The sequence below is a fragment of the Coturnix japonica genome, chromosome 6 (assembly GCF_001577835.2).
Source record: "Coturnix japonica isolate 7356 chromosome 6, Coturnix japonica 2.1, whole genome shotgun sequence".
Lineage (NCBI taxonomy): Eukaryota > Metazoa > Chordata > Aves > Galliformes > Phasianidae > Coturnix > Coturnix japonica.
The window spans coordinates 1,558,916-1,584,790 of NC_029521.1; the positions used below are offsets into that span (position 1 = coordinate 1,558,916).

Genomic DNA, 25,875 nt, shown 5'->3' on the forward strand with positions numbered 1-25,875 from the left:
AATGAGTTACTGAACAAGCTGAACTAAAACTGTAAACAGCTGCAAAGAAACTTTTGCAGATATTACTCATGTAAGGCTCCCACCCATAATTTGCAAGTCAAGTAATGCCAGTATTTATGTACTCTAAGTGCATAATTATGTTGCTACAGAACATAATATTCCCCGTCACTCAGGCTTGGGATAAAGAGAATTAAACCACTTAAAGGCAGAAGTCAGGTTAGGACTTCACATGCCTAACATAATGTACAAACTATCTCAAATCCAATGCTCATTTTTGTATGTATGAATGGTCAATTATTTTAGCGAGTTCCTTATGTTAAAAGCAGTTTTCAGAAACCTGCTCTTTGCTCTTAATGTTAGAAGCAAGTCATTAATATCTGTTAGCTCAAACTTTCAATAACTGGACTTCAACATTGGAATAGAACAGCTGAATTTCCAAAAACATGAAGGTTAACAGCAGCCCTGCTGGTCACAAACTGGGAGAACTCTTCAGCTCCCTGGATCTACTGAAGCTGAACAATATCACCTGCTGTTTCCCAAGTAATAGAGCCGTTTGCCTTTCAACTCAAGTCTGCCACAGAGGGTCATACCTCATACATCACTGCCTAGCAGGAAAGAATTAAGAGTTAATCTGCTCATTCCTGCAAGGAAAAAAGCAAGAAAGGAAGAACGAAAGAAATGATGTGAGGATGCAATAACTTCACTGTACTGCATTTTCAGTCAGGATGAGGCTGCTAAGGTCAGGTTAGAACTTTGAGTTCATTTTTTTCATTCCCAGAAAGAAAATTCCATTAAAAAGGAATAGAGATTAAGAGTTTATATGTATAATTTAGGGCGATAATTATAGCGCCTCTCATTACCATCAGAAGCTTCACAAGCTTTTTTTATTTTATTATTATTAACTCCATGTAACAGCCATATGATTAGAGAACATTACACTTGAAAATCCAAATTGCAATTACAGCAGTTTCTGCTTCTATGCCTATTATACCACTGCAGGTCAAAAAGGTTGCTTCATTCTCACATCTCCCACTTGCATTAAGTTTATTCCTAACTGAGAACTTCGTAGTTGAATCTATTTATCTCCATACAGCACAACATGGCTGGTATTCTTCCCCACCCCACATTAACTCCAGTGTATGTATTCAACAGCTCTCCTACAAACCCCCACAGATTTCAAGTATAAAAAACAATTGTTACCAAATACGTGAAGCATATTAATATTAAAACTAACCAACAAAATCCATATTTACCAGAACACCCACAGATGTTTTACGCTGATGAAAAATACAGCAAAACAGGTTTGGCTGCATTAACATTTTCTGTAGTGACGTTTCAATCTGCTGTAACGCGTCCACTGAGAGAAAGCTGATTTGTGTGAGAATCATTGTCACATCAGCACAAACTGAGGAACTCTTACAATTCAAGCAATACTAATTCAGTTCTGAAAAACAAAACACCAACCCCTCCTGACTTAACCAAAGTAACACATGAAGCTCCTTTGCACTACCAGTAATATCGATATCTGCACTGAAACAAGAGATTAATCAGCTTTACGATAAGTTGTAGGGTGTTACCAAACCACTGTTGTTCTTTTCAAACTGATTCCAAGGGAAAATCATTTCTTTAAAATGACTTTGAATTGTTGGACTACTCAGTACGTTCCTCTGCATATCCAAGTGTTCATACTTTAACATTTAACAGTGAATCAGTATCACCAGGACTTGGAAAACTTAAGGAATCAGAAGGAAACCTTAAATACAAAAGCACTTCCATCTCCAGACTCCGCTCTCCCGGTGTATTGGTTCTGGATTGCAATGATAGTGAGATGACTACTCTCTATTCCAGACATGGGAACACGCTATGCAGAAACAAACATACTAAAAGGCACTAAAATGGGTGTCCTGGACAATCGGGTCATAATTACACAGATCCCACCACTGTAATTTTTCACCTAACAGCTCAATCAATTTTTGGCTGTATGCATGTTTTTAAAGCTTCAAAATACAGAGGGACCTATAGAAACAGGCAGCATGACAAAAGAACTAACATCAGTTAAATAAGCACGTTTTGTTCACAATAGGAAACTATGAACAACTGACACCAAATGCTACATAGTTGGGGTACGTGGGGACATAGAACCTGTCTTTTTTCTTTATTTCATTTCGCATTTCCATGTTTAAACAGCACTTGTTCTTAGAGAGATTACACCAATGGTAAATTCTAAGCTTTTGGGTTCAGCCCCATAATGTGATAGAGATTCCTTAAGAGACAAGAAAAAAACATGCATGTGATCAAATGGTGCATTGCCTTATCCATCACCTAGGGGGAACCCATCAAGGCTGTGAGTTAGCAGTGCACAGGCTGCATCTGAGAAGTGAAATACTCGCTAACAAGGATGTTCTCACTTCAAGGTTTTACTTTTCTAGGCCTAAAATGCAATGTTAAAAGACAACATCACCTCAAGAACAGGTATAAGCTAGTACAAAAGCCCTGTTTAATGTACAAGAAGAAACACTAACAATGAAGAGTTAATGAAAATAAGGACTTATGGTACGATTACTCACCCGCTTTGGCCCACTGAAAATCTTCCTGGTGTTTTCCTTGGATTTATCACCTTGTTTATTTGTGGATTTTTTATTGCCTTCAGGCACACCAGATGCATCCTCCGAAAACTCCAGAAGATCTGTGAAAGGAAATTACAGAACAGCCTTTACTGAGAGCCGATGAACTGCTACTGTTGAACTACTGAATTGCATTTCTTGCATCTAACATTTCAACAAGCACAGCTTCCGAAGTAAGAAACCAATCCAACCATCTTTATCATGAAACCAGTTTTCAAGCCAGACATAGCTCTGCATGCAGCTCAGGTTCACCAACTGGAATGCTGCAGTACTCCAGTGATGCATTACAAGACACAGCACCATAGCACTTCCTACCTTATCCTGTGGCCCTCAGGTTATGACTTCCCCATACAGGCCGGGTCACCCACCACACATGGGTATTTGCAGCTTACAGCCACATCTCAGCAGTAGGTAAACTAAATCAGAGCTGAGGACCTTCAAAAACTTATGAGATTTAAAAGACTTCATACTGCAAGAGCAGGAAAGACAAATTGATCTTAGTTGGCTTGTCACAAAAGCAACCTGTTTGTATTTGCATCTTCTGCAAACAGCATTACAAACCAGCAGCCATCATCCAAGGAAGGAGGAGGCTCAGAGTGACCCTGCAAGCTGTGCCAACATGCTCTGTACCTGTGGCCTCAGTATTTGTATCACCCAGTTCTGGACTGCAAACCTGTAATTCACTATCTAATTAAATCCTTGCCCTACTTTCTTCTTTAAACTCCTGCTGTATTTGAAACATTATCCCTCGGTGACCAGCTAAGGTTCTTTTACTTGGCATAAACCCGAAGCTACCATAAAATTTCAAAAGAGCAATAAAGAGAGCCACTGAGCAGCACTGTTTCATCTGATGAACAGTTTAGAAAACTGATCTATTCTGAAGCAGCTGCTGCTTTTTGAGCTTTGCGCTGCAAAACCAGAAGCAGGCTGGATCAGTTACTCTAATCCTCTGCACACTGAAGGAACAAGACCAGCCAAAGTCCTAGGAAAAGAAGTACCTGAAAGCAAACCAAGCAACGGAGTGTCAAACTGCAGTTACTCAACATTTAGCTAGTGCAGTGTACAGAACTATTCTGCAAACAAGTCCCCAAAACATTCTGCATCAGTCAACTTGAACAGCCCCAGCAACACCCACAGCAGGGAAGGCAGAGGCCCCAGCCCACTCAGCCCAGCTGTTTTCCGTTCAGTTGGGGTCAGCACAGCTTGACCTGTGACTTTCTATAAGGTGTTCGGATAAATTTAGTCTAAGGAGGAAATAATTACAGAGCAGCTCTAACTGCCTTTAACTGAAATAATGCAAAACTACCCTGAAGTCTACTCAGAACTCAGTTCAGTATTTTACTGGAACTTACCAGTTAGGAATCAAATCCATCTGCTCAGACACGCATCCTTAACATTCTGAAACGCTTCAGAGAAGAAAGGCCCTGACTGCAATCCCCACAGAAGGCCCAACAAGCCACCAGGAACACGGCCTTCTATTTCAGATTAAAAGCTAAGCAGTAACTCACTTGGCCACAGTGACTGCAAACAGGGAAGTGATTAGAAATGCAGGATGTGTTTACATCCACTTCATCAACCTCAGTTGTGCTTTGCTGCAAGACCTGGAGCTGCTGTTGTGATCAATAACGATTAGTAGCGCTCTAGAGCGATTAAGCCACGATTTTTAAATCATTTAAGCTTTTGTTGAAATTCCGCTCCTGTGTGACGTTAATTCAATCAAATTAAATACATTTGTATTCAATTTTTCAACTGGTTTTAACTTCTACTTATTATAAAGTCACACTGCATTTTTGGATGCTGCTCAAATACCAAATGCTTCTACGGTCAATTTCATAAAGTGATCTGGATTGCTTTTACTGGAGCAATGTTCTTAGTGGCCTTCTAGATATCATAAAGCACTGCATACACATCCTACCAGCTTTTCGAACCTAAACCAAAGAGCAAGGAGAAAGGGTCCTTTGTGGAAAACAAACTGCTGGCTCAGTTATTCCAGTAGCATACCACCACCCCAAAGAAGCAGGTGTGCCATACAAAGCTGCAGCTTCAAACAGATATTTTTGGTTAAGACTTCCTTGTCTTCACCATTACTTCAGATTTCCCTTGGATACAACTGCCAACTGATTCACAGTCAAGCAATTAAGTCGCTTTGATATTAAGAGCTTCTCTTTACTGGAATCATCCTGCATTCCAGCTACTGGAATGACACGGGCACTGCTCCTGATCTAGCAAGGTCCAATTCACATATTTAGCCCCTGGCATTCCAAAGGCCTTCACATCCCAGGGCTGCTTCTGTGGCTAGAATGAGACAGTCCGAGACTAACAAACTTGATTGACTTTTTCTGCATCTTCCCTTGCAGTAACAACACTGTCCGTTAGGTCATTAGAGCTTCCAATAACTTGATTTGCAGAAACGGCCATGTTTGTATTACTACAGTTACTTTCCCCCAGCCATGAACTTCCAGCAAACAAACCTACATCCACCTGTGCCAAGGCAGCCTCTTCAAAACATGTCTGAAATAACTTGCAACAGCCCAGAACATAACATTCTCCTTTGTGACTGCAGTGCTGTATGCAAACAACTGGAGACACACTGAGGCTCCAAAGCACAGCAGCTGAAAGGATTGTTTGAAGGATCAGCATCTCAGCTGCCTTAACTGTATGAGAGACTTTTTTCCCTTGGGATAAATGGCCAAACAAAGACTTGTCAGAGAGAAGAACTCATATAGGGCGTTTCATAAGTGACCCTGTAAGTGAAACCCATTTTTTAAGGAGGTTGGAATGCAAGTGTCTCACCATAATTAGAGAAACACTCTTAGTCTTGAAAACATTTCCTGTATTGTATCAAGTTGTTCCTCCTATCGTTCACAAAAATCATCAGCACTAATACTTACCTTTGCTTCAAATGTCCTACAGACAATCCTGTTCTCAGGAAACACTGTAATTTTAACAGAGAAAATAACACCTTTTCCTAACAACTTACATTTCTCAATTATTTCAGTAGAAACTAATTGTACAGTAAAACAGCACTTTCTTTAGCATTTCTAAGGCTAGACTTGAATACTCTCCTCAAGACAAAGTCTTACCCTTCAAGGAATGGATAAAAACTTTGTGACAGCTTCATGCTCCCAAGTGAAGGACCACTAAGTTCCTAGAGAAGGAACAGGATTCTGCAATATTAATCCAATTTGCAGTTCTTCAACATGCAGAGGTACGCATGAAGCCACCATGCTGACATGCTCTCAAAAGGCCCCACAGCCTTTCTCTCCTGAGTAAAGTTCCAGCTACATACAAATACATTCAAAAAGCACAATTTTCTGCTCTCTGCTCAGCAGTTTTTGCATTTGCTTCTGGAGAAAGATGCCTTCCAGACATGAGAACTGCATGCACTGTGTAAGGAAAGAGGTAAGAACCTTCTTTAAAGAAAGAAAATCCTTTGACCTCTGTCATTGCACTAAGGGACATAAGGGATATAACAAGACAAATGCAAAACAGCAAGCAAGACCACAGCAAAAAATAAGCAGATGTCACTTCTGTATTTCTGAGCCGAGGGCAGCATCTCACAAACTCTTCAGCACGTTACAAAAAGAACAAAATAAAGGTCAGCTGAATTTAAGTAATTTATGTGTATTCTACAAGAGCTCTGCTTACCTGTGTTAGTATTGACCTGATTATCCTGGGAACAGTTCTCACTGTTGTCAGTGGTTGGCTGTTGTGAGGGTGACGGTGCAGCTCTAGTTCTTTTTTTGTTCGCTTTCCTTTCCGCTATCTGCCACTCTTCATCTTCATCCTCACTTTCACTCAAGTCATCAAACCCAAAGTACTTAATTTTGTAATTGGAACTCCCAGAACTTCTAGAGGCACCTTCGTCTCCCTCTCCCTCATCTTGATCGTCAAACCCAAAAAACTCTAATTTGACATCCTTTTTGGACTTAGTATTGCTTGGTCGAAACCTGGTTGTGGTTTTTGTAGTAGCAATGTCTGCTTTTTTCCTTAAACGTCCAGCTTCTCCCAAGTCAGCAGGGGTTGCTGTGGTAAATTCGTCAATCCGTTCCATGGTATCCTGTATGGTAACGTTACAAACTGACAAGCAAGATGGATGTAGAACAGTGTAGTCTCTAGTCCGTCCAACCGTCCCTCTATGACTGGTCCCACTACTTAAAGAAGCTTTTTTAGCTGGGTTCAGACCATCGTTATTTGACTCATTGTTTGCTTTGGATAAAGACTGGCTAGTGCCATCCATTAGCTTGTCAAAGTTTGTTGCCCCCTGTTGTTTTGCTTTGTTGGATCTACAGTATGTCCTACAGTTGCTTGGCCTAGGAATAGTTTGCACAAGTTCTTCACAAATGGCTTCCTTTGGATTTTCTGCATCTTCTTTATCACCCTCCTCATCCTTGCTCTTCATCTCTGAGTGATGCTCACTGTCAAGATCTAATACATACTCTCCAGTTCTGGAGTCTTCAGGTTCATCGTCCCATTCATACAAGTGAGTTCTTAAAGGCCCCTTCGTCTGAGATGCTTCCGATACAGAGTCTGTTGGTTTCCCAGCATGGGAGTCCCAAGAATCAGGCAAGTCCTTGGCTTCAATTTTGTATCCAGAAGAGTCCGTAGTTTCAGGATTTGTTTTGTTACTGTCTTCAGCAGTCTCAAAGATGAAATGACTGTTCTTCCCATCATCTGCATTCAAATTCTGCATCTTATCTGCACACATAAAAAAAGAAGACAAAATTATTGCTAAAAAGCACTATTAAAAGAACAATCACGCTTGCAAACAAACTTGGAAAAGGGTTTTGATCCTCCCAACCTATACTGTTTGGCTTCCTAAGCTTTCCAGTTTACAGCTGCTGTTATAATAAGGCATCTTCACCACTTCCAAAAACACACCCCAGTTTGAAATAAAGTTCACTTTAAAAACAGATACATCATGAAGAAAAACAAGCCCTGAACGCACACAGGATCCATCACTGCTAAGCATGTGACACATAAGAATCAGAGGACTGGCAAAGTTTGCACATGCTCAATTTTAATGCCACGAGACACATTATGGTTGCCCACTATGTTCAGTAAAGGGGCTGCAGGAGCAGGTTACAGCCACTCATTTGTACGTTCTGATCTAAGAACTAAGCAGCAGCGAGGTATTGTAACAGTAGAAACAGAAATCAGCATTGGCTACACATACCAATTAAGTTAATTTCCTGAAAACTGTAGTATAACTCCCTGCCTGCCACACTAACCATACAGCTACTGAAACCAGTAATCCAGTAAGACCTGCACTAAAAATGCTACAGATCCTTACACCTTGTACCTTAACAGTCTTGATCAACATACCCTGAACAGCACAGCACACATCTCAGCAACTGTTATCTCATTTTGCTGCATCCAACTGAAATATTCACATCTTCCGAAGAAAAAGAGATCAACTGACTCTCATCACAAACTGTTAAGTGAATTACTTCTCAAGAGCAGTTTTTACCATGTACTTCTATAGATCCAAGGAACAGCTGTTTCAAGTTCATCACACTGGAACAAGTTGCCCAAGGAGGCTGTGAATGCCCCATCCCTGCAGGCATTCAAGGCCAGGCTGGATGTGGCTCTGGGCAGCCTGGGCTGCTGGTTGGAGACCCTGCACATGGCAGGGGGTTGGAACCAGATGGTCATTGTGGTCCTTTTCAACTCAGGCCATACTGAGATTCTATGTTCTTATAGTTGTCTGACCCACAGCTACACCTGTATTTTACACTGTCAAGAAGAAAATCAGTCATGAGCAGTTTTTGTCAAATCTGGCCAACACTCACACTACGGTAACGACAGGAAAGACAAAACTTCTAGTAAAGAAACCATTGCTTTTGGTCTCCCATGACAAACTGTACCATAGACACAGAAGGAGCTCTGACAAGGATGAGTAGAACAAAATGCTAGAAGAGAAACAGGTACAGAACGACACAGTAATGGAGGACACTCCACTCATAGCAAGCAAACTCCTAAGCTTTCGCTCTGTTATGTAGCAAATGCTTCCCAAACTCACCATTAATATGAAGACTTCAGCAGCCTTCAGCACAAGTCCTGACCTCTCTAAACTTCATCAGACACCATTTACCCAAGCGGTATAAATTCCACTGCACTGACCAGAAAGTTCCAACATTCTTAATGAGGAAAGGAAGCATCAGCAACTTTTCTAGGATTTTTTTCTTCATTTAAAATTAAAATTGCATCATCTAGATGCCCATCCATGCTCATACTGATACTAACAGAACTTGAAAACACAAGGAGAGGAATTGTACTATAAGAAATGTCTATCCAGTTGAGTTTTGCAGGAAACAGATCTAACCACAGGTGCAGCTCCTCAGGGATAAAGGACGAGCAGCATCTCAGACTGCATCCAAGTTTCCTGGGAGTTTACCTCAGGTCTGACATTGAAGCTTCAACAGCCAGCTAGCAATAAAAAACCCTCTTCACAGCGTACATAAAATGGAATACTAAATTCTCTAAAGAACATCAATCCTAACCAGCTCAGCAATGGAATCTTGTTCAATCTCGGTCTTCCACTATCAGTACCTATTACAGGAAATCTTGATACTCCCATTTCAGTTTGTCGCTAGTGATAACCTGACATGCCCAACCAATACTACAGCACCTGACAGCATACAATATGTTCTTTCTCCCATGTTACATTTTACTGCACAACTGAAGGCTACATTAGTATACAGGCATGAAAACCAGCAAATTCAACCTCCAGAATTTGATTTTCAGTCTCTCATTAAGTTACATTCCATTTGCAGTCTTAACACTCCTATTCCACAGTTTTAAAACTGAAAATACATACAATTAACATATGCCAGTGTTTGCTTACTCAGTGTTTTGCTGAATTTCTACAAACAAGTTTCAGTACACCTATCTGGTAGGGCAGTGATTTTTCTATCCCGTGTCATATCAGGATCAAATCAAATCAATTCTTCCCATGGAATGGAATACACATGAGCACACACACATCACACCACAGCTGTCCCCATTTAAAAACAGATTCTGAATTATTTGACAGTTGGGTTGTGCTGGCTGAACTGGGACGGCTTCCATCATTATCGTCACAGCTACTGTCTACATCATCATAAAGCACAAAATAAGACCCCAGAACTGCAGGGGTTGGAAGGGACCTCTGCAAATAGAGTCCAACACCCCCTGCTAAAGCAGGTTCCCCACAGCAGGCCACACAGGCCAGCATCCAGATGGATCTTGAACGTCTCCAGAGGAGACTCCACTTCCTCTCTGGGCAGCCTGTCCCAGTGCTCCATCACTTGTACAGTGAAGTTCTTCCCCGTGTTTGCATGGAGTTTCTTGTGTTCCAGTTTCTGCCCCAGTGCCTCTTGTCCTGATGCTGCACAGCACTGAAAAGAGCCTGCCTACCTACGTGATTCCCACACTTCAGATACTCATAACCAGGGATGAGATCCCCCCTCAGCCTTCTCTGCCACACTGAAGATCCCAGGTCTCCCTGCCTTTCCTCATTCAGGAGGATGTACATTATCATGCCTGGAAATCAGACTGAAGAGGCCAAACAAATATCTATCTTTATCTCACCTACTGAAGTTCCAATACTTTAATTAATAAATAAAGGAAAAAGAAAACACAAAAACACAGGGAATCTGCTTACAAATAAACTAACAAACCTCATGGACACAAATCTGTCATTTTACAAACTCCCTGCTGCTACAGAGTCCCAAGAAGCATGACAACCCTGTAACACACATATGCAAACATGTTCTCTAAATTCTTAAGAACAAAATGGAGTAAAACTGAATGGTGACATTCCGGTGAGCACCTCCTCAAGGGATAGCTGGTCCTCTCATCAGCACAGATCAATAGCAGGCAAGCACGAGCTCCTGGAACTATTCACTGCAAACCACTCACCTACTGCTAAAGGTGCACAGCACCACTGATCCTAATTATCTACTCCTGATTGTAAAAACTACCATCTCCATCTGTGTTGGTTATTACAGCTGAAGCCAGCGGGACCGCAGGAAACTGCAGCATTTCAATCTACCCACAGAAGTAAAATGCACAGATATGAAAAAAAATTGGGAGTATTAAATGTGTATGATTAGATACTCTGTGGTTTAAAAGAGACAGTATAATTTGTCCTCCTAATTTTAACCGCAATTAAGCTCTTTCGGGGTTCATGTGACAGGAAAAATAATCTCCCAAGTAATTTTGGATCAGCAGTATCACATAACAATATAATTCACTGGTCTTTCTTCCAGGTGTTAGTTCATTTCTAAGAACCGTAACAACGCACTAATCATCATTTGTTTGGTGTTTAAGTCTCTAGAACTTAATTACTAGAGCATGAGAGAACCAATCTAACCAACTGTGGGCAAAATAAGGTTACAAGATAAAGGAATAATACCCCCGCATATAACCCTGTGCTTTATTTTATGGTCTAGTATAGAAACGTAGGGATGTCTTAAGAACTGCCGATGAATATAAGAAGTGCAACTCCTGCTCCTTCTCACTGAACACACTGAGATGTTCTCAGTCAGATGCAAACAACCCAACTTCAGTTTTAGGTATGTGACTACAGTGATTAATGTCCCAATCAGTTTTGATAATCACTAGACACAAAAAATCAAGTTCATGTATTGCAAGATATTTGAATTATATTTCTCCAGATACACAAAAACATTCTGGATGTGTGAACATAACCGAGTTCTCCAAATCCCACTGCTATTCCAGTAATATTCCAGCTTTTCCAACAATAACTTCTAATCACTGAACAAACTCAAACCTAAAACTTCATAATTTAGACTAGATGGATATAAAGTGAATATTTTGTTCACGTTTCTTTGTCAAATACATGCTTAACATAAACAGGCAGTTATTAGACACATGGCCTAAATGCTAGTCCATATATCCAACCAAACAGGAAAGGCCTTGTAGTTACAGTGACTAGCTCTAGAGCTACTGCTTGTCTTTTCATTTTAAGGTCATGTACAACAACCTCCAGTATGCTTCTTACCTTCCATCTTTTGTTAGATATTGTCTTAAAGTTAAATTAATTTAAATTCTGTGATTAAAGAACAAAAAACAAAGTCCAGTAGCTCTTCCAGAGCAAATGCCAAGCTGGACCAGTTGAGCAGGACCACCGGTATTAACACAGACCTTGTCTTACCGTGGGCAGACAACTGAAAAAGAGGACTGAGAAATCACTTTGTTCACATGGCTCAAAAACTATCAGAGTCATTCATGCAAAACTTTCTGTCTGGTGATTCTGGAAGGCAATGAAGCTGGAGAACACCAGAAACCACTTGAAGTGCCTGAGGAGGTGGGGGCAGAAGAGGAGAGGACAGGAGCCATCTCAGGAGCTTGCAGCGTTTCCAAGATTTCTACCATCTTCCTACACGTTCCATTAAGACAAACTACAGCTCCTTAGACTTTTGCTTGGACAGCTTCAGAGATCTTCATCGGAATTTTCATACAGCTCCAGCTGCTATGCTCGCATATCTCCTATGACACTACAGAATATTTACAGTAACAACACTGTACTGAAACAACCCGGTGTTACACATCCAGCATTAGGGTACAATTATGGCACCATCCTCGTTCCTGCTCATGGTACACCAAAACAGTGTTTACAGCTGCACTAATTCCAACTTGGTCACAATTTGCTCCAGGCAGGGCCTAAAAGCACTAAGCGTGATAATGCAGAAAGGGAATTACTAATAGCATCTCCCACCACTTCTCACTGTCTATCTGGCATTTGACCAGGTATTTCCTACTCAACAAGGAAAACTGAAGTTCTGATAAAAGCTCAAGTCTTGCCAGTAGCTCCACAACCTGCAAGAGACAATGATTTCTCAGCCTCAATGTGTTCAGCGTACAACATACACTAACACACAACCCTAAACAAAGGCGATGGAAAAAAATCCTTTTGGAAACCTAACATTCTTGTTGGCAAAAATACCATCACCCAAACCAGACATCACCAAACGGTGGTTATACACTAATCCCACCCCAGCCCCTATTTCAATTCAATCTAATTTCCAATTAACTTATAAAACTATGCAGCTTAGCTCCAAGGCTGAAAACATCAATTGCAACTCCATGAAATCAAAGCATCATTTCCAGTCCAACACCAATTGCCTGAAGTCAAACACTATATCCTTTGGTTAACAACTAAGCAGCAGAGCTTTAGTGCCTTGCTGTCGTTTAGAAGTTACTCTCAGGCCGGCCTCTCAGTGTAACTACAGTGACTCCTGATGCAAAGTGCTGCTCAGAAGAGCTGCAGGGTAGCAGAGCACTGACCCACCTGCAACTCATACTGCTTCACTGCTCTAAATAGGATTAGGTACCCAATGCTAACTGCGTGTTGTCTATAGGTGTGCAGAAAGAGGAGAAGGTGAAGGAAGAAATGAATCAATTCAACTCCATCCTACACAGCACTTGTAATAGCAATGCATCTGTAGCATCTCTCCTTAGCATTTGGAATTCAACCAAAACCAGCTAACTAGGACATAAAAGAAGGACAACCTATATTTTTTAACACTAACATTAAAACAGGCTAAGATGTCAAAATGATAATACATAAGCAAAAATAATGCTTATTTCTTCAGTTTACTCTACAAAGTGCAGACAATATTAAAGTTTAGTGCTACTAACTTGATTTCTACGTTAGCTTTCTCTCATTTATACCAGTTCTTGGTGACTACTAACCCATGTTTCCTGAAGCTATGGATGAAAGACGTACCTTCCTTCTCTTACACTGAATGGGACCTTATGCACCTTCACTGCCGTGCAGGCACCTGGAAAAGCCTTCATTTTAAAATTGAAAAGACCATGATTAAATTGCTCTCCACAGGAAACTAATGTTCAGACTTAAACTAGGTTTCTTTATTATTAGTCACACAAATTCACAGAATTTATTCTGAATGCATAGATGTTAACGTTAGTCAAAGGCAATGACGTCTTTCAAAGGGCAGGCAGGTGGCATGAATCCAACTTGATGCTCCTCTATTCCTCTCCAAATGACGTCTGACCACCCAGGCAGAGGCAAAAGCAAGAAAAAGAAACATCAAAAAAGCAGGCAGGAAGATTAAAAGTGAAGACTGGCATCCAGGACCCGGCTATCTGTTATCTCTAACTACTGAGGGCACACAAACTAATGGGATCCAGTATGTGAACAGAGCACTGACACAAGATGGAGGAAGCAGTTTGTGAGCTCATTATGAGCAATGCCTGATATTCCTCCATATTCAGGAACATTTATTACGGCTTAGTTATAACTCTAACCAATTTTCCAGAGCATAAAGCTACATCACTTTACAACTTGAAGCTGGCCAAGCTAAAGGAAAAGACTAATCTTCACTCGGTACTTGTATCATATTCTTCATTTCTGGGAAGAGAGCCCAACCAAGACATACAGTGTCTTCACTGGTTTGGACAGATTTACTAGCTGTAGAAAAAGCCATCTTCTTGTTCCAAATATTCAAATGAAACTCATTAGTTTCTTTCTTCTAACGTACGTGGGAAATCAAATATTATGGTTGGTAAGGAGAAAAGGTTACGGACTAAATTCCTTCTGCCTATGATTGAACAGCTGGCAAACTGAAAAAAAAAAATGAAAAAAAAAATGAAAAGCTTATGCATATAAAATAAACAATTGTAAGAAATGGGCAAAATTTGCCACTTAGATAACATCATTATCCACTGATGCCCGCAAGATCTGTTAGCAGGCATAAACAGAGGATAAGATGCATAAGAGCCTCAAAAGATTAGGCTCTCAAGACCAGTTTCATAGCTGACACTCACTGCAACAGATAAAATTACAGAACCACCATCTCCCAAAGCTATGATTAAAGATTCTAAGTAATGCTCACTCTCTACACTCTGAATCAAAATGAGTTCCCCACTAAGTTCACATTCAGGCTGAACAGTTTTGCTTCCTAGAAGACGTTTTAAGTTCTACACTATTTTGCAGAGTTCCATGAAAACCCAAAATCAATATGATTTAATTTATTGCTATCACAAAACAACATTCCTTAGAAATATTTTGGGTTTTTTTTTCCCTTTCATACACCCTGAACATGAAAATTCTGAAGTAATTTATACGCAAAGTCCAAATTTACTATTTTAATTACACTACAGCTCCTCATTTCAGCTGGTTACTCTAAGCATACAGCTTGTTAGACACAAGACACCTTCTGGTTTCTTTGCATATCACCTGGATACAGCCATTCTGTTCAGTGATACAGCATTTAGTATCTAAACAGCCATTGCTTCAATACCTGAAGGGAACTTACACGCAGGAGGGGAGTAAACTCTTCAAAAGGGCTGACAATAGCAGGACATGGGGAAATGGTTTTAAGTTAAAAGAGGGAAGATTTAGGTTGGATGTTAGGGGGAAGTTCTAGGAGAGTGGTTAGGCCCTGGAACAGGCTGCCCAGGGAGGTTGTGGATGCCCCGTCCTTGGGGGTGTTCAAGACCAGGTTGGACGGGGCCCTGGGCAACCTGATCTAGTAAAGGTGTATGTTTGGTGGCCCTGCCAGGCAGGGGGGTTGGAACTACATGATCCTTGAGGTCCCTTCCAACCCAGGTCATTCTGTGATTCTGTGACTGCTTTAACTCAGGCACCCAGCACATGACTTGGCAGAGCTGGACAGAACCTGTGCTGGCATCTGTAAACCCTCTACTCATCATATAGTGCCCGATGTTTCTGTCATTTAGTGATGCAAAACCGTCCTCAGGCCTCATGCAGCGTGCTTCACAATCCTAATAGGAACACAGATCTTCACTGCATAAACGCTGAAGTAAACAAGTGCATTGCTATAGGTTGCCAGGGCTCTGTAAGAAAAGCTCAGGCCAGCCCATGTGCTGGTGCAACACCCCAGGCTGGGGCTCCCCGCAGACAACCAAATCCCAAGCACCATACTATGGTTGCTTGCCTTGGATCTGTCTATGCCATATGACGTAAACCCTCACAGACATTTGTCCCTGCTGGGAAAGCAAACTACTGCCAGGCATTTGGAGAAGCTGTCACATGCTAACATAAAAACAGGAGCTCCTATCAGCCAGAGCAAAACTTCTTCAAAATCTTTACATTTTATTGGAAATTTCAGTCTTTCTAAGCAAGGGCGGGCTGACATAACCACATTCAGTTCCCCAAATGATCCCTTGCACATTAATCCTTTCTGTTTGCTATACTTTATATATGATTTCAGAGCCTGAATGAGCAGCCTCACATCCTCACCTCTGATGGAACGTGCAGTGGAACTGGCATGTTACTCTTCCCCGGTAACTGAGAAGGGCAGCGCTCACTCGGAGCAGCAGGAGAAAGCTGACCCAGCAGCATAACTGCTTCCCCCTTGCAGGGAAAACAAGACAAAGTGTCACCAGCATCACAAGTAGCTGGCACTTGCTAATAAATGCTTGTTTCCACCATTACAAGCCCTTCTGAAAACAAAGTAACGAAGCATATCGTAATACAGCAGCACTAATAACCATTAAAAATGCATCCTTAGACTTTAAGACAGTCTGGCTTCAAACACCATTCATAAATAAGTTGAAACCTTTTACCGAATACAGTTGCAGTTTCTTAAATGAAAACATGAACTAACAGCTTGGAGTTGAATAACATTTTCCATGCAGTTAATGGTACAGTAGCAATACAGTACTACAGATCTCAGCAGTTGGAGCCTGAAATGGCTGCCTCACCAACTGCTTCCTACTCCCCTGCAAGCCAGGCCAGCTGGAGAGGTGCGTGTGTTAGCATAGCAGGCTCTTCCTTCTGGGAGCACCCACCTACTCTTCTGAATGCAGACAGTTCAGCTTCTTAAGAATGAGAAAAGCTCGTGTCCAGGGACCTTCCAACACTCAACCAGAAGCCTCCTTCACTAACATGTTCTCAAGCACTGCTAATTTAGCAAATCAATATACACACTGAAACTTAACAATACTTAACTAAGTATCACTATACTATACTGAAACTTAACTAACCCTATGTATAGGAGAAGGGACAACTCAAACAGGAGGAAACGTAAGAACAAGACAAGAGAGGGCTGGGGGATGAAAGTTGACTATACACTCTGTAGAAGCACAGCCACCTAAATAAGCTTTGACACGCTGAAGTTCTACAGGTACACACCTTCTGCCAACCTTTCCCCCTCCCAGCTATAGGTTTCCTAACGATCTGAGCCAGCCAGAGCACAGCTGCAGTTCTTTTTAATCATGGCTGCTACCAGCTGTCTCCTAAGACAGCCAAATGCACAGGCCTCATTCATTTCCCCCCAGCTTTTTTGCTCTGTTTTTGGACAGAACACGACATAACCGAAATTCTTCCCAAATAAGTAAATGAAATACATGAAACAACCCTGCAAAAGGAAGATAAGGTAAGATCGCTAAGTCTAACTATTATCTTTAATGACCGTGCCACTGTTACACACAAAATAGAAGCTATGAAAGAATTTCAAAGGCGCTGACAAATCTTGTTGCCCAATGTAATTTTAGTATTGTTAACCTTGCATTTGAGAGGCTGAAACTTAGCTCTAAAGATAGGGCACCCCACCCACACAATCAGGATGCAGGGGCTTTGCAGACACATCCACCAGAGCGCTATCAGGACAGTCCACAGGGAACAGACCCAATGGCTCACACTATCTTCCTCTCAGAACAACCCTTTTCTGCACCTTACCCTCTCTATTCAGTCCCTCGTCTTTCTGGGTGGCTACGTAAAGTTAGGCTCTATACAGGGCAAGTCATGAAGTGGTTAAGCAAAATTGTACCACATTCTCCTGCATTGCATAAGCTGAAGTTATTAAGCAAGAACGTATTTGTCATTGAGATTTGCTACTGGTACGTGCATGAGCCCCAAGTGAGAAACAGGGGCATTACGAACTCCTGAGAAACACATAAGGACTTTGCAGCACACAACAGCCACATTTGTCCTCCTGGTTCCACTGCAAGTCTGCCTCCCTCATACGAAGTTCACCCGCTAATGGCTGTATTGGTGCATTTCTGCTTGAGACCAATTACCATTTCAATTATTTTCTAATGACTCAAATCTCTTCCCAGCTACCATGTTCTTCTACCTTAGCAAAGGTGACCTAACAGTGGCTGTTAATACTGAACGCTCTTCTGCTATTTCTGAGTTACCTAAACTACTATCTGCAAATTGCCTCTTACACACAGGATTACTGATGGACATTCCTCACTCTGCCTTAAGCCCTGATCAAGCAACAGAAGGGAAAGATTAGGAGAAGCCTTCTACCTTAAGAACTTCTCAAAGCCCTTCAAATGAGATTGTTACAACTCCAAGCCGAGGGCTGTTAGGGTAAAAAAAGACCAGTCGTGCCACTTGAAATAAAAGATAAAGATCCCCAATCGCATCACAAAATAAATTGCACAACCATTGAAACAACAACAAAAAAAGAATCGCCTTTTTAATACCAAATATTAGTTAAAATTAACTGATGTTGCATCACTTTTGTTTTAACAAAGAAATTAATGTTGAGGCAAGGAAGTACATCTGGAGCAAAGTTAGGCTGCAGTGTAATTCTCAGCTTGCCAACAGCCACAGTTTTCACCTTATTCGAGCATAAGGATTACGACACGATGACAGAACATTCTATCAGAAAGTCCTGAGACCTCGGCTCATCTCTTAGCTCAATATCATGCCAAGGACTAGTAAAATGCACTTAAAACAAGCGCAGCACGAACATCAGCACCTATATAACCTAGTTTCTTATACTAGATATACACCACAGTATGTGGGTTAAGGTTGAGCTCACATTGCAGTCTCTCACAGTGGGATTATTAACACTGTTCTTTCTTTTTCTTCTCTCTTCAGGAATGGTAGAACTTGCTGCCCCCAGGACCTACAAGATCTCTGAACAAGTTTGGTTGAATGTGGTAGAGTGCAAGAGTCACCAAGGAGGGGAGAAGGATTATGGAGAAGGTAAGGATACATAAGCAGTGAAGTACATGCACTACACAGCTTAGGATAGCACAGGGCTATAAAAAAATTAACCCTCTTCAGGTCTGAAAGACAGCCCGGTACCATCAAACTTCACTTAATAATCAGTATGACAAAGAAGCTTTTGAAGTAGCCATATTTATACTGGCTGACTACGCCACTATCTCTAATTGCTCAGTGTTCCCGGTGACATTTTCAGGCACCACGTGTTTATTTTGGTTACTACACACAAGCACAGTATCTGCTTAAACTCTCCAAGTTTCATTTATATTACCTGTCCAAAATAAACACTGTCATCAAAGTTACAGCCTGGATTTTCTTATACTTACTTCAATACATTTTCATTTGAACTTCATTTCTCGAGAAAAAGATTGAAGGGATAGGATTCTACATACAATGAAGGGAAGATTAAACTGCTCACAAGAACGCAGTCTGAAAGAAGAGCATTGTCAGGCCAGGATGCGCCTTGTCCCGCGCTTTCTGGCTGATCTGCAGTCAGTAACAAACACGTCAGTGAAGCACGCCAGGCGAGCAGACGCTCAGTGAACTGTTAAGCAACTTCCCCTAAGTTAGGGCTTGTTAAGGTCTGTTCTCCTGGCTTTTCACGCACCACGAAGTTTCTCTCCACAGCTTACAAACTCGAAAAATACTTATCAAACAAGCCTTCTACACAGAAGCCATTTAGTTCTACAACCTGCGCTGCTATCAGCAACCAGGAAAACTCAGCGCACTCTCATCTCCTTATAAATACCCAGGGATGACTCTCTGCCACCTCTGAATTCAAACTTGGAAAAACAAAGTGTATTTAGCAAATGAGAGTGCATCACATTTATGGATTAACATTCCACAGAAAACCACACAAAAACCAGAAATATTTCAGCAGGAAACTAAGAGTAAAACCGAAGTAAAGCTACATATTCCACCAACTCATCTGTCAAACTCAAGTTCCACCACCATGTCTTGGTTTTCTTTCAATAAGATTATCTCACAAAATTACTGAGCTGTGCATACCTTGTTCTATTTGGTATCCTTGTCTACTACATTACAAAGTGAACTCCAATTTCTGATCCCAAAGATAAGTTAACAGTATCTGAGAATTCAAAGTTACATAAGTACTTCTCATTAAAGTTGATTATGATAATCCAGAGCAAGTCAGTAGGTGTCAGCTTCATCAAGGTTCATCTAATGTGATCTTCTGCCCAATTTTAGAAGCTACAGTTTAATCAGCCCATTATGTGAAAACTTCTGATGAGATACAATGACATGTGATCTTGTTTTGTGAATTCCCTCTCTGAAGCATAAAGGTTTGGGTCTGGAAACAGCCCCTAAATAGGCTTAACAGAATTCTGCTTTACAGATGCAAAGCTTTTCACATACCTGTCGATAAAGATGTGGTAATTAAGAAAATTAACATACCTCTAGGCAAGAAGTTCAGAAGACCGCTTTTTCCATACAAATCATTACATAGGCAGACCATGAGCTACATCTGTACTTGCAAAGTGACTGAGTACCTTCAATAAACCAGGGCCAGTAACTACAGACAAAGGCATTCTGCACTACCATCAACCCATCACGTACTTAATAAGACAAAGGCACTGGGATCAGGGCAAATGTTTTTATCAAGCAGGAGGTTGTTATTCCATTCTCCTCAAGGTGGACTAACATATCGCATCTGAACTTGCAGAGGCAAGAACTAGAGTACCAACAAACTCAGCTCAATAAGCAAGATGTGAGATGTTGATTGGTGCTTTTAATTAAATAGCATATCCTATGAGATGCCCTATAGTTTGAACACATAAATGATTTCAGAAAGCGCTGATTCTAGACGTACAATGCTAAAACCTGAATAACAAAGCTATCTGGACAGCTGAGTGGACGTACCTGCAGCTGCGGGTTTAGCACTGCTGCCTTTGCATTCTCCGTCTTCCGCATTTTTGCTTGTGCTCTTTTCTTTTACAGGAGGAGCAGTACTGTCAGCAGGTATTTGCTTGCTGGATGCAGTGTTTTCACCACCGTCTGGCTGATTACTTTTGCTGTTGGCTTCAAGTAGAGAAGCGAAGTCCTCAGACTGAGCAGCTTCATTTGGGTCCAGCTGGGAGGAGCTTTTACCCTGTGCCACATTCTTTGAAGACACGGGAAGAGATTCTTCGTCACTGTCAAACCCAAACGGATCCTCCGTTACCTCATCTTCAATTCGGGGTTTCTTAGGAACTTCGGAAATGTCTGCTTTGACACTGGGCCTCTTCTGTCCCAATTTGGCCATGAAGGTGGTTTCCCCCCATTTCGTGCTAAGGGTGGTCCGTTTGTTGGAAAATACTTCGTCAAACTTGGAACTGCCGTTTCCCCCTTTCCGGCTGTAGGTCTTTCCAAATCGGGATGTCATTTTGGCTCCTGTTTCATATTCTCTGTTGGAAAATAAAGGAAAAAAAAAACAAATTCACAAACTTTTTAGCACAAATGACTGCAACACTACCATTAGTTTGGCCTACGAGCATCAAGCACCTACATGCAACGCAATATCACTTGCTCCATTCTACAGACTAATTCATCTAGATATGATCATCACTGTACATCCCATGCTTCTGCAGCATCTCGTCTGTTGTCCAGCATCACTCAAAGCTGAGTTATTTGCAGTATTTAATCAAGATACGGCACAATAAATCCTTATGAAATATCCCCTACCATACATTATTTCTGGTATTGATTTGTTCTAGCTTCGTATTTTCAAGCGCAGATGGCACAGATTTCATGAAACATCAGGAGAAAAAACACCTAAACGTGCAGCTCTCTGCTCATACAGTAACGCTATATGCTTTCACACAGACTCTTCCCGTTTAAAGCCCTTCAGATATGAATTCACCACAAATAATGATGACAACTTCACCCCTCGTTCTGCTCCTGCACTCAGGCTCGCATAGCAAGCACGTGATTTGCAGATATGACATGCACGTTCCTGATCAGCATTGGTACACAACATTCCCCTGGAGTAAGATTGATTTGATCGACAGGAATGCGGAGACCCTTCTAAATCCCTGTCCAAGAGCATGGAGCCAGCTTATATGAAACAGCATGAGCCACGACCATCTACAGGCTGTCAGAACCTCAGCCGGATCCACAGCTTGTTCAGCCAGAAGAATGAAGTTTAAATATAAACAAATTAAACGGGAACAAATTTAAACAGTTCCCTGCATGTGTTCTATTCCTACTTTTGTTCAACTCAAGAGGGAAGACGGACCAGTTTGTCGCATTTCGCCTCCACCCCAAAACAAATACTTGAGCTATAGGGCAAATAGCAACGTAACACAAAACAAGCCTAACTTCTGTAAACCAGAATTTGTTTCTTTTTTTACTTCTCATTTTGGTCCACACATCAATAGGAAATTGGAATTCTTTATAGTCAGTCTGAATCTAATCGAGTACATCTCTCTGTCTGAAAGCACTCTCCGTTCTGGAGAAGAGGCTGCTAAAAAGTGGGGGAGAGGGGGGAGGGTATATCTTTAAAGCACAGAATCAAAGAAATCCTACTTTCAAAGTGTCAACTGCCCTCATTTACTGTAAGGTCTATGAGAAATAGGCCGCTGAAGTTATTATGTGAACAATTTGTTAGGGAGAACCGTTCTTATTGCTGTTTCCCTGCATAAGCCTTGTGCTGTCTTTCCACCATGTTCTCATCTCCACCTGAAGTACCGGAGCAGCTTCTGCCAAAAAAAGTCACACCATTTTCCAGAAACATCACTCTAACAGATTGTTCTATTGACTGCCTCACTAACAGCCTCCTTCTACCAGGTCAACTTTCCCCTATTACATGAACCGAGCAACTCATAAGGCCATCTTTTGAGCTAAAAGAACATCACGTCTGAGTTTCAGAACCAAATGGTGCTGCAGTGCAGAAGGTGCAGGACAATCACTGAGGGAAAACTTCTCCTGGCCATTCAGCAGATGGATGATAAGGGCACGTGCCCACCTACCTACCCTGTGTCTACTGGGAACACATTGGGATGGCTGACGCCACTGGCAGCAGTGACTCTTCAGCCCACCTTCACCCTTTTCTCATTGCCACAAGCTGCTGTGCGCTGCACCCAACATCGCTGCTGAACCACAGCATTTTTCACTCCCCTGCAGATTGCTCTCAATTCCTATTTTCAGATCAAGAGCAAAACTAAGGTCTTCCCATCGGCAAACAACAAAACAAATCAAACTCGCTAAATTTACTTTGCTGATGTTCGAAAGTACTTACAACTGCAACACCAACATATTTTATGCAGCTTTTAAAACTACAGAAACAAAACAGACCGTCTAGTAACATCCAAATTTCTCTATCACTCTCACGCAGAAGGTCACGGCACTCCCCAAAAGCCCCCGTTCCTCCCTAACCTCTGACTCACGTATCTCCAGCACCTGACACTTTCAATGCCTGCAAAAACAGCCATGTATTTAAATAGCCGCCTGTGGTTTGCAGTTTCAAGGAGAAGCCTGCAGCACTCAGGAGGACCTCGTTTTCAGAAGAGTTACACAACACGGATTACGACTTTAATGGGAATAACAAGTTCGTCTCACAAGGCGTTTTGAATCAAGCGATCAATACTCAAACGCAAACTCTATATAACGAAAAGAGGTTAACAGATGAGTATTGGGGAAACACAGACACCGCACGGCTCAGACTGGGGTTAAAGATCAGGAAACGCCGACGTACTTCCGTGTACCGGAGCGCCGCCAAAGCGGAGTTCCCGGCCCGTTACAGCCTCCTCCGCTCCTCGCTCGCTGCGAGGTGAGAACGGGGCCGACCTCCCCCCACCCCCGCCCTCCCACCCACCGTCGCTCCCGCTCGGAGCGGTGCAGGAGCCGAGCGGCCCGCAGAGCCCAGCACCGCCCGCCCGCGGGGCTCGGACCCCGCCAGGCAGCGCCGCCGACCGCCCCCACCCTTACATAAGCGGGGCCGGAGCCGGGCCGGGCGCGGGAGGCGGCTGACGAAATCCCACGGTGACAGCTCCTTCCCTCCTCCCCCCGCGGGGCTCGGCGGAACCGGGTCACCCCCCCGCCGCCGCCTGATGTCACTTCCCCTCCCGTCGTCCCCCTCCCCCGCCCCGAGAGCAGCGCGGCCCGACCCGGCGCGCCCCAAGGCGGCCGCCACCCCCACAACCCCCGTCCGGCCCGGCCCGGCCCCGAGCGCTGCCCGTGGGACCCAGCCGGGCCGCCCCGGAAGGGACACGGGGCCGCCGGCTCCTCCCCGCCGGGTGCGGGGCCCGCTAAAGCCCGAGGCCTTCCCGGGCGCCGCACGTACCTCGGCCTCGGCGGTGGCGGCGGGGCCCGGGCCCGACGCGCTGCGGGCGGCGCCGCCGACGCGGCCGCCTCTCCCGCTCCGCCGCCCGACGAAAGGCGCTGCCCGACGAGAGGAGCCGCCCGACCGGACTCCTCCGCGGCTCCCGCACGACTCCCGTTGGCGGCGCGACCGTTAGGGCCCCCGGCGCCTCCTCCTCCGGCGCCGCTTCCTCCGCGCCGGAATTATCGCCGCTCTCGGGACGGGGCCCGGGACCATCTCTCCGCCATTTGCCCCGCTCCTTCCGTCACTGCGCGTCCCACGCCCGGCCGCCGCCCGCAGCCAATCGCACCCCGCCTCGATCAACCGACGGCGTCGCCGTCGCGCATGCGAGAGCCCCGTCGTTTCCGCCCCCTCCCCGAGCGGCGCCCGCCGGGAGCTGTAGTTTGTGGCAGAGGAAGGCGGCACGCGGTGCGTGTAGGCCGCAGTAGGCCAGACGCATAGAGAGCCTCGCTCAGGAGCCCCCTTGGCTACTTACTGCTAATCACAGTGGGCCCAACATCAACTCAGAGCGCAAATACTCCATAGAGGTCCCACAGAACAGCTACTGTGGGTGTAACTGTGGCCACAAGCACTGCCCAACATGAGGCCTACAGCCAGCAGGGACATTGGTGCACATCTCAGAGTGACAGTAGTGATACAGGCAGTGAAAACAAAGCCTTCAACAGCAAACAAGCAGAAGAACCCACCACCACCACAACCTTAAGGTGGTCCCACAACACAGCTGTTGCCACCACCACCACAACCTCATGGAACTTAAGGTGGTCCCAGAACACAGCTGTCACAATAGCTACATCTCTCATCTGATAAAAGGTTTTCAAGCACATCAGCCACAGACAACATGAGTGTAATAAGCAGGAAGAAAAATAAGAGGCTGCTTTCATCAGACAGAAGAATTTAGGGTTGTCTCCCTAGAGAAGAGAAGGTTGTGGGGTGACCTCATTGCAGCCTTTCAATACCTGAAGGGAAGTTACTCCCAGGAGGGGAGTAAACTCTTCAGAAGGGCTGACAATAGCAGGACACGGGGAAATGGTTTTAAGTTAAAAGAGGGAAGATTTAGGTTGGATGTTAGGGGGAAGTTCTTCACTAGGAGAGTGGTTAGGCCCTGGAACAGGCTGCCCAGGGAGGTTGTGGGTGCCCCGTCCTTGGAGGTGTTCAAGACCAGGTTGGACGGGGCTCTGGGCAACCTGATCTAGTAAAGGTGTATGTTTGGTGGCCCTGCCAGGCAGGGGGGTTGGAACTACATGATCCTTGAGGTCCCTTCCAACCCGGGTCATTCTGTGATTCTGTGATTCTAGTTCAGAAACCTCACTTTCTCTTAATCTTTATCTAATGCAAATTATTAGCCCACAGTATGGAGAAGCAAGATTATTTACAGGAACACCAAACAAAATGATAAATGGATTTTGGGCCTCTACTTGGCACCCATTGCTGTGTTGCTGGCTTCTACGTTTAACATCTAAACAACAAATATGCTGAATGTGCTCTTTAAGAAACTGTACAACTGCTGCTAGAGAGAGCAAAGCTAAAATGAACTGGGCCTCGTGATGAGAAACTCAAGTAGATTTCAAATAGGACAGAAGCAGCTGCTGTATTCCAAAGGTAATTTACAAGAGTATTTATACCTTCAACACTCACTCAGTTATTGGAAAGCAAATGAAAGTAGGTTAAACATTAAAATACATCATTTGAGCATAACAAGATTTATTTTTGTCCTCTGAGTATTGTATCAGAGCTATTAATTAGCTTGTTTAATCAGCAGGAGTAAAACAGTGCTCACAATTGAAACTGGTGTAGCTGTCCACTGCGTGAGTCTCAAGTCTTAATTGGTGACTAATGGATCTGTTAGAGAGAAAAAACAGTACAACAAGAGCTCAAAATACTTTTGGTCTCTGTGGAGTTATTTACAACGTTAAAAAAGTTATCCTGAGACCAGAAGAACTGAACAGGATGGTCAGAGCGAGGAAGTGAAACCAACC

General features: G+C 43.2%; 1 protein-coding gene across 3 annotated transcripts in view; it reads right to left on the bottom strand.

Annotated features, from left to right (window-relative positions):
- WAPL (WAPL cohesin release factor) overlaps positions 1-24,190 on the bottom strand; it is a 56,294-nt gene extending 32,104 nt beyond the window's left edge. Inside the window, exons 1-4 of one of the 3 annotated variants that reach the window (XM_015866005.2) lie at positions 23,861-24,190; positions 20,461-20,984; positions 6,273-7,322; positions 2,568-2,686 (exon numbers count right to left, since the gene is read on the bottom strand). In XM_015866005.2, the coding sequence (XP_015721491.1) occupies positions 2,568-2,686; positions 6,273-7,322; positions 20,461-20,962 (1,671 nt within the window). In that variant the 5' untranslated portion in view covers positions 20,963-20,984; positions 23,861-24,190. Of the gene's footprint in view, positions 1-2,567; positions 2,687-6,272; positions 7,323-20,460; positions 20,985-23,505; positions 23,622-23,860 lie in introns of those variants that run through there. The other 2 variants (XM_015866006.2, XM_015866008.1) reach the window with 2 other exon arrangements.
- Positions 24,191-25,875: the final 1,685 nt, after the last annotated feature.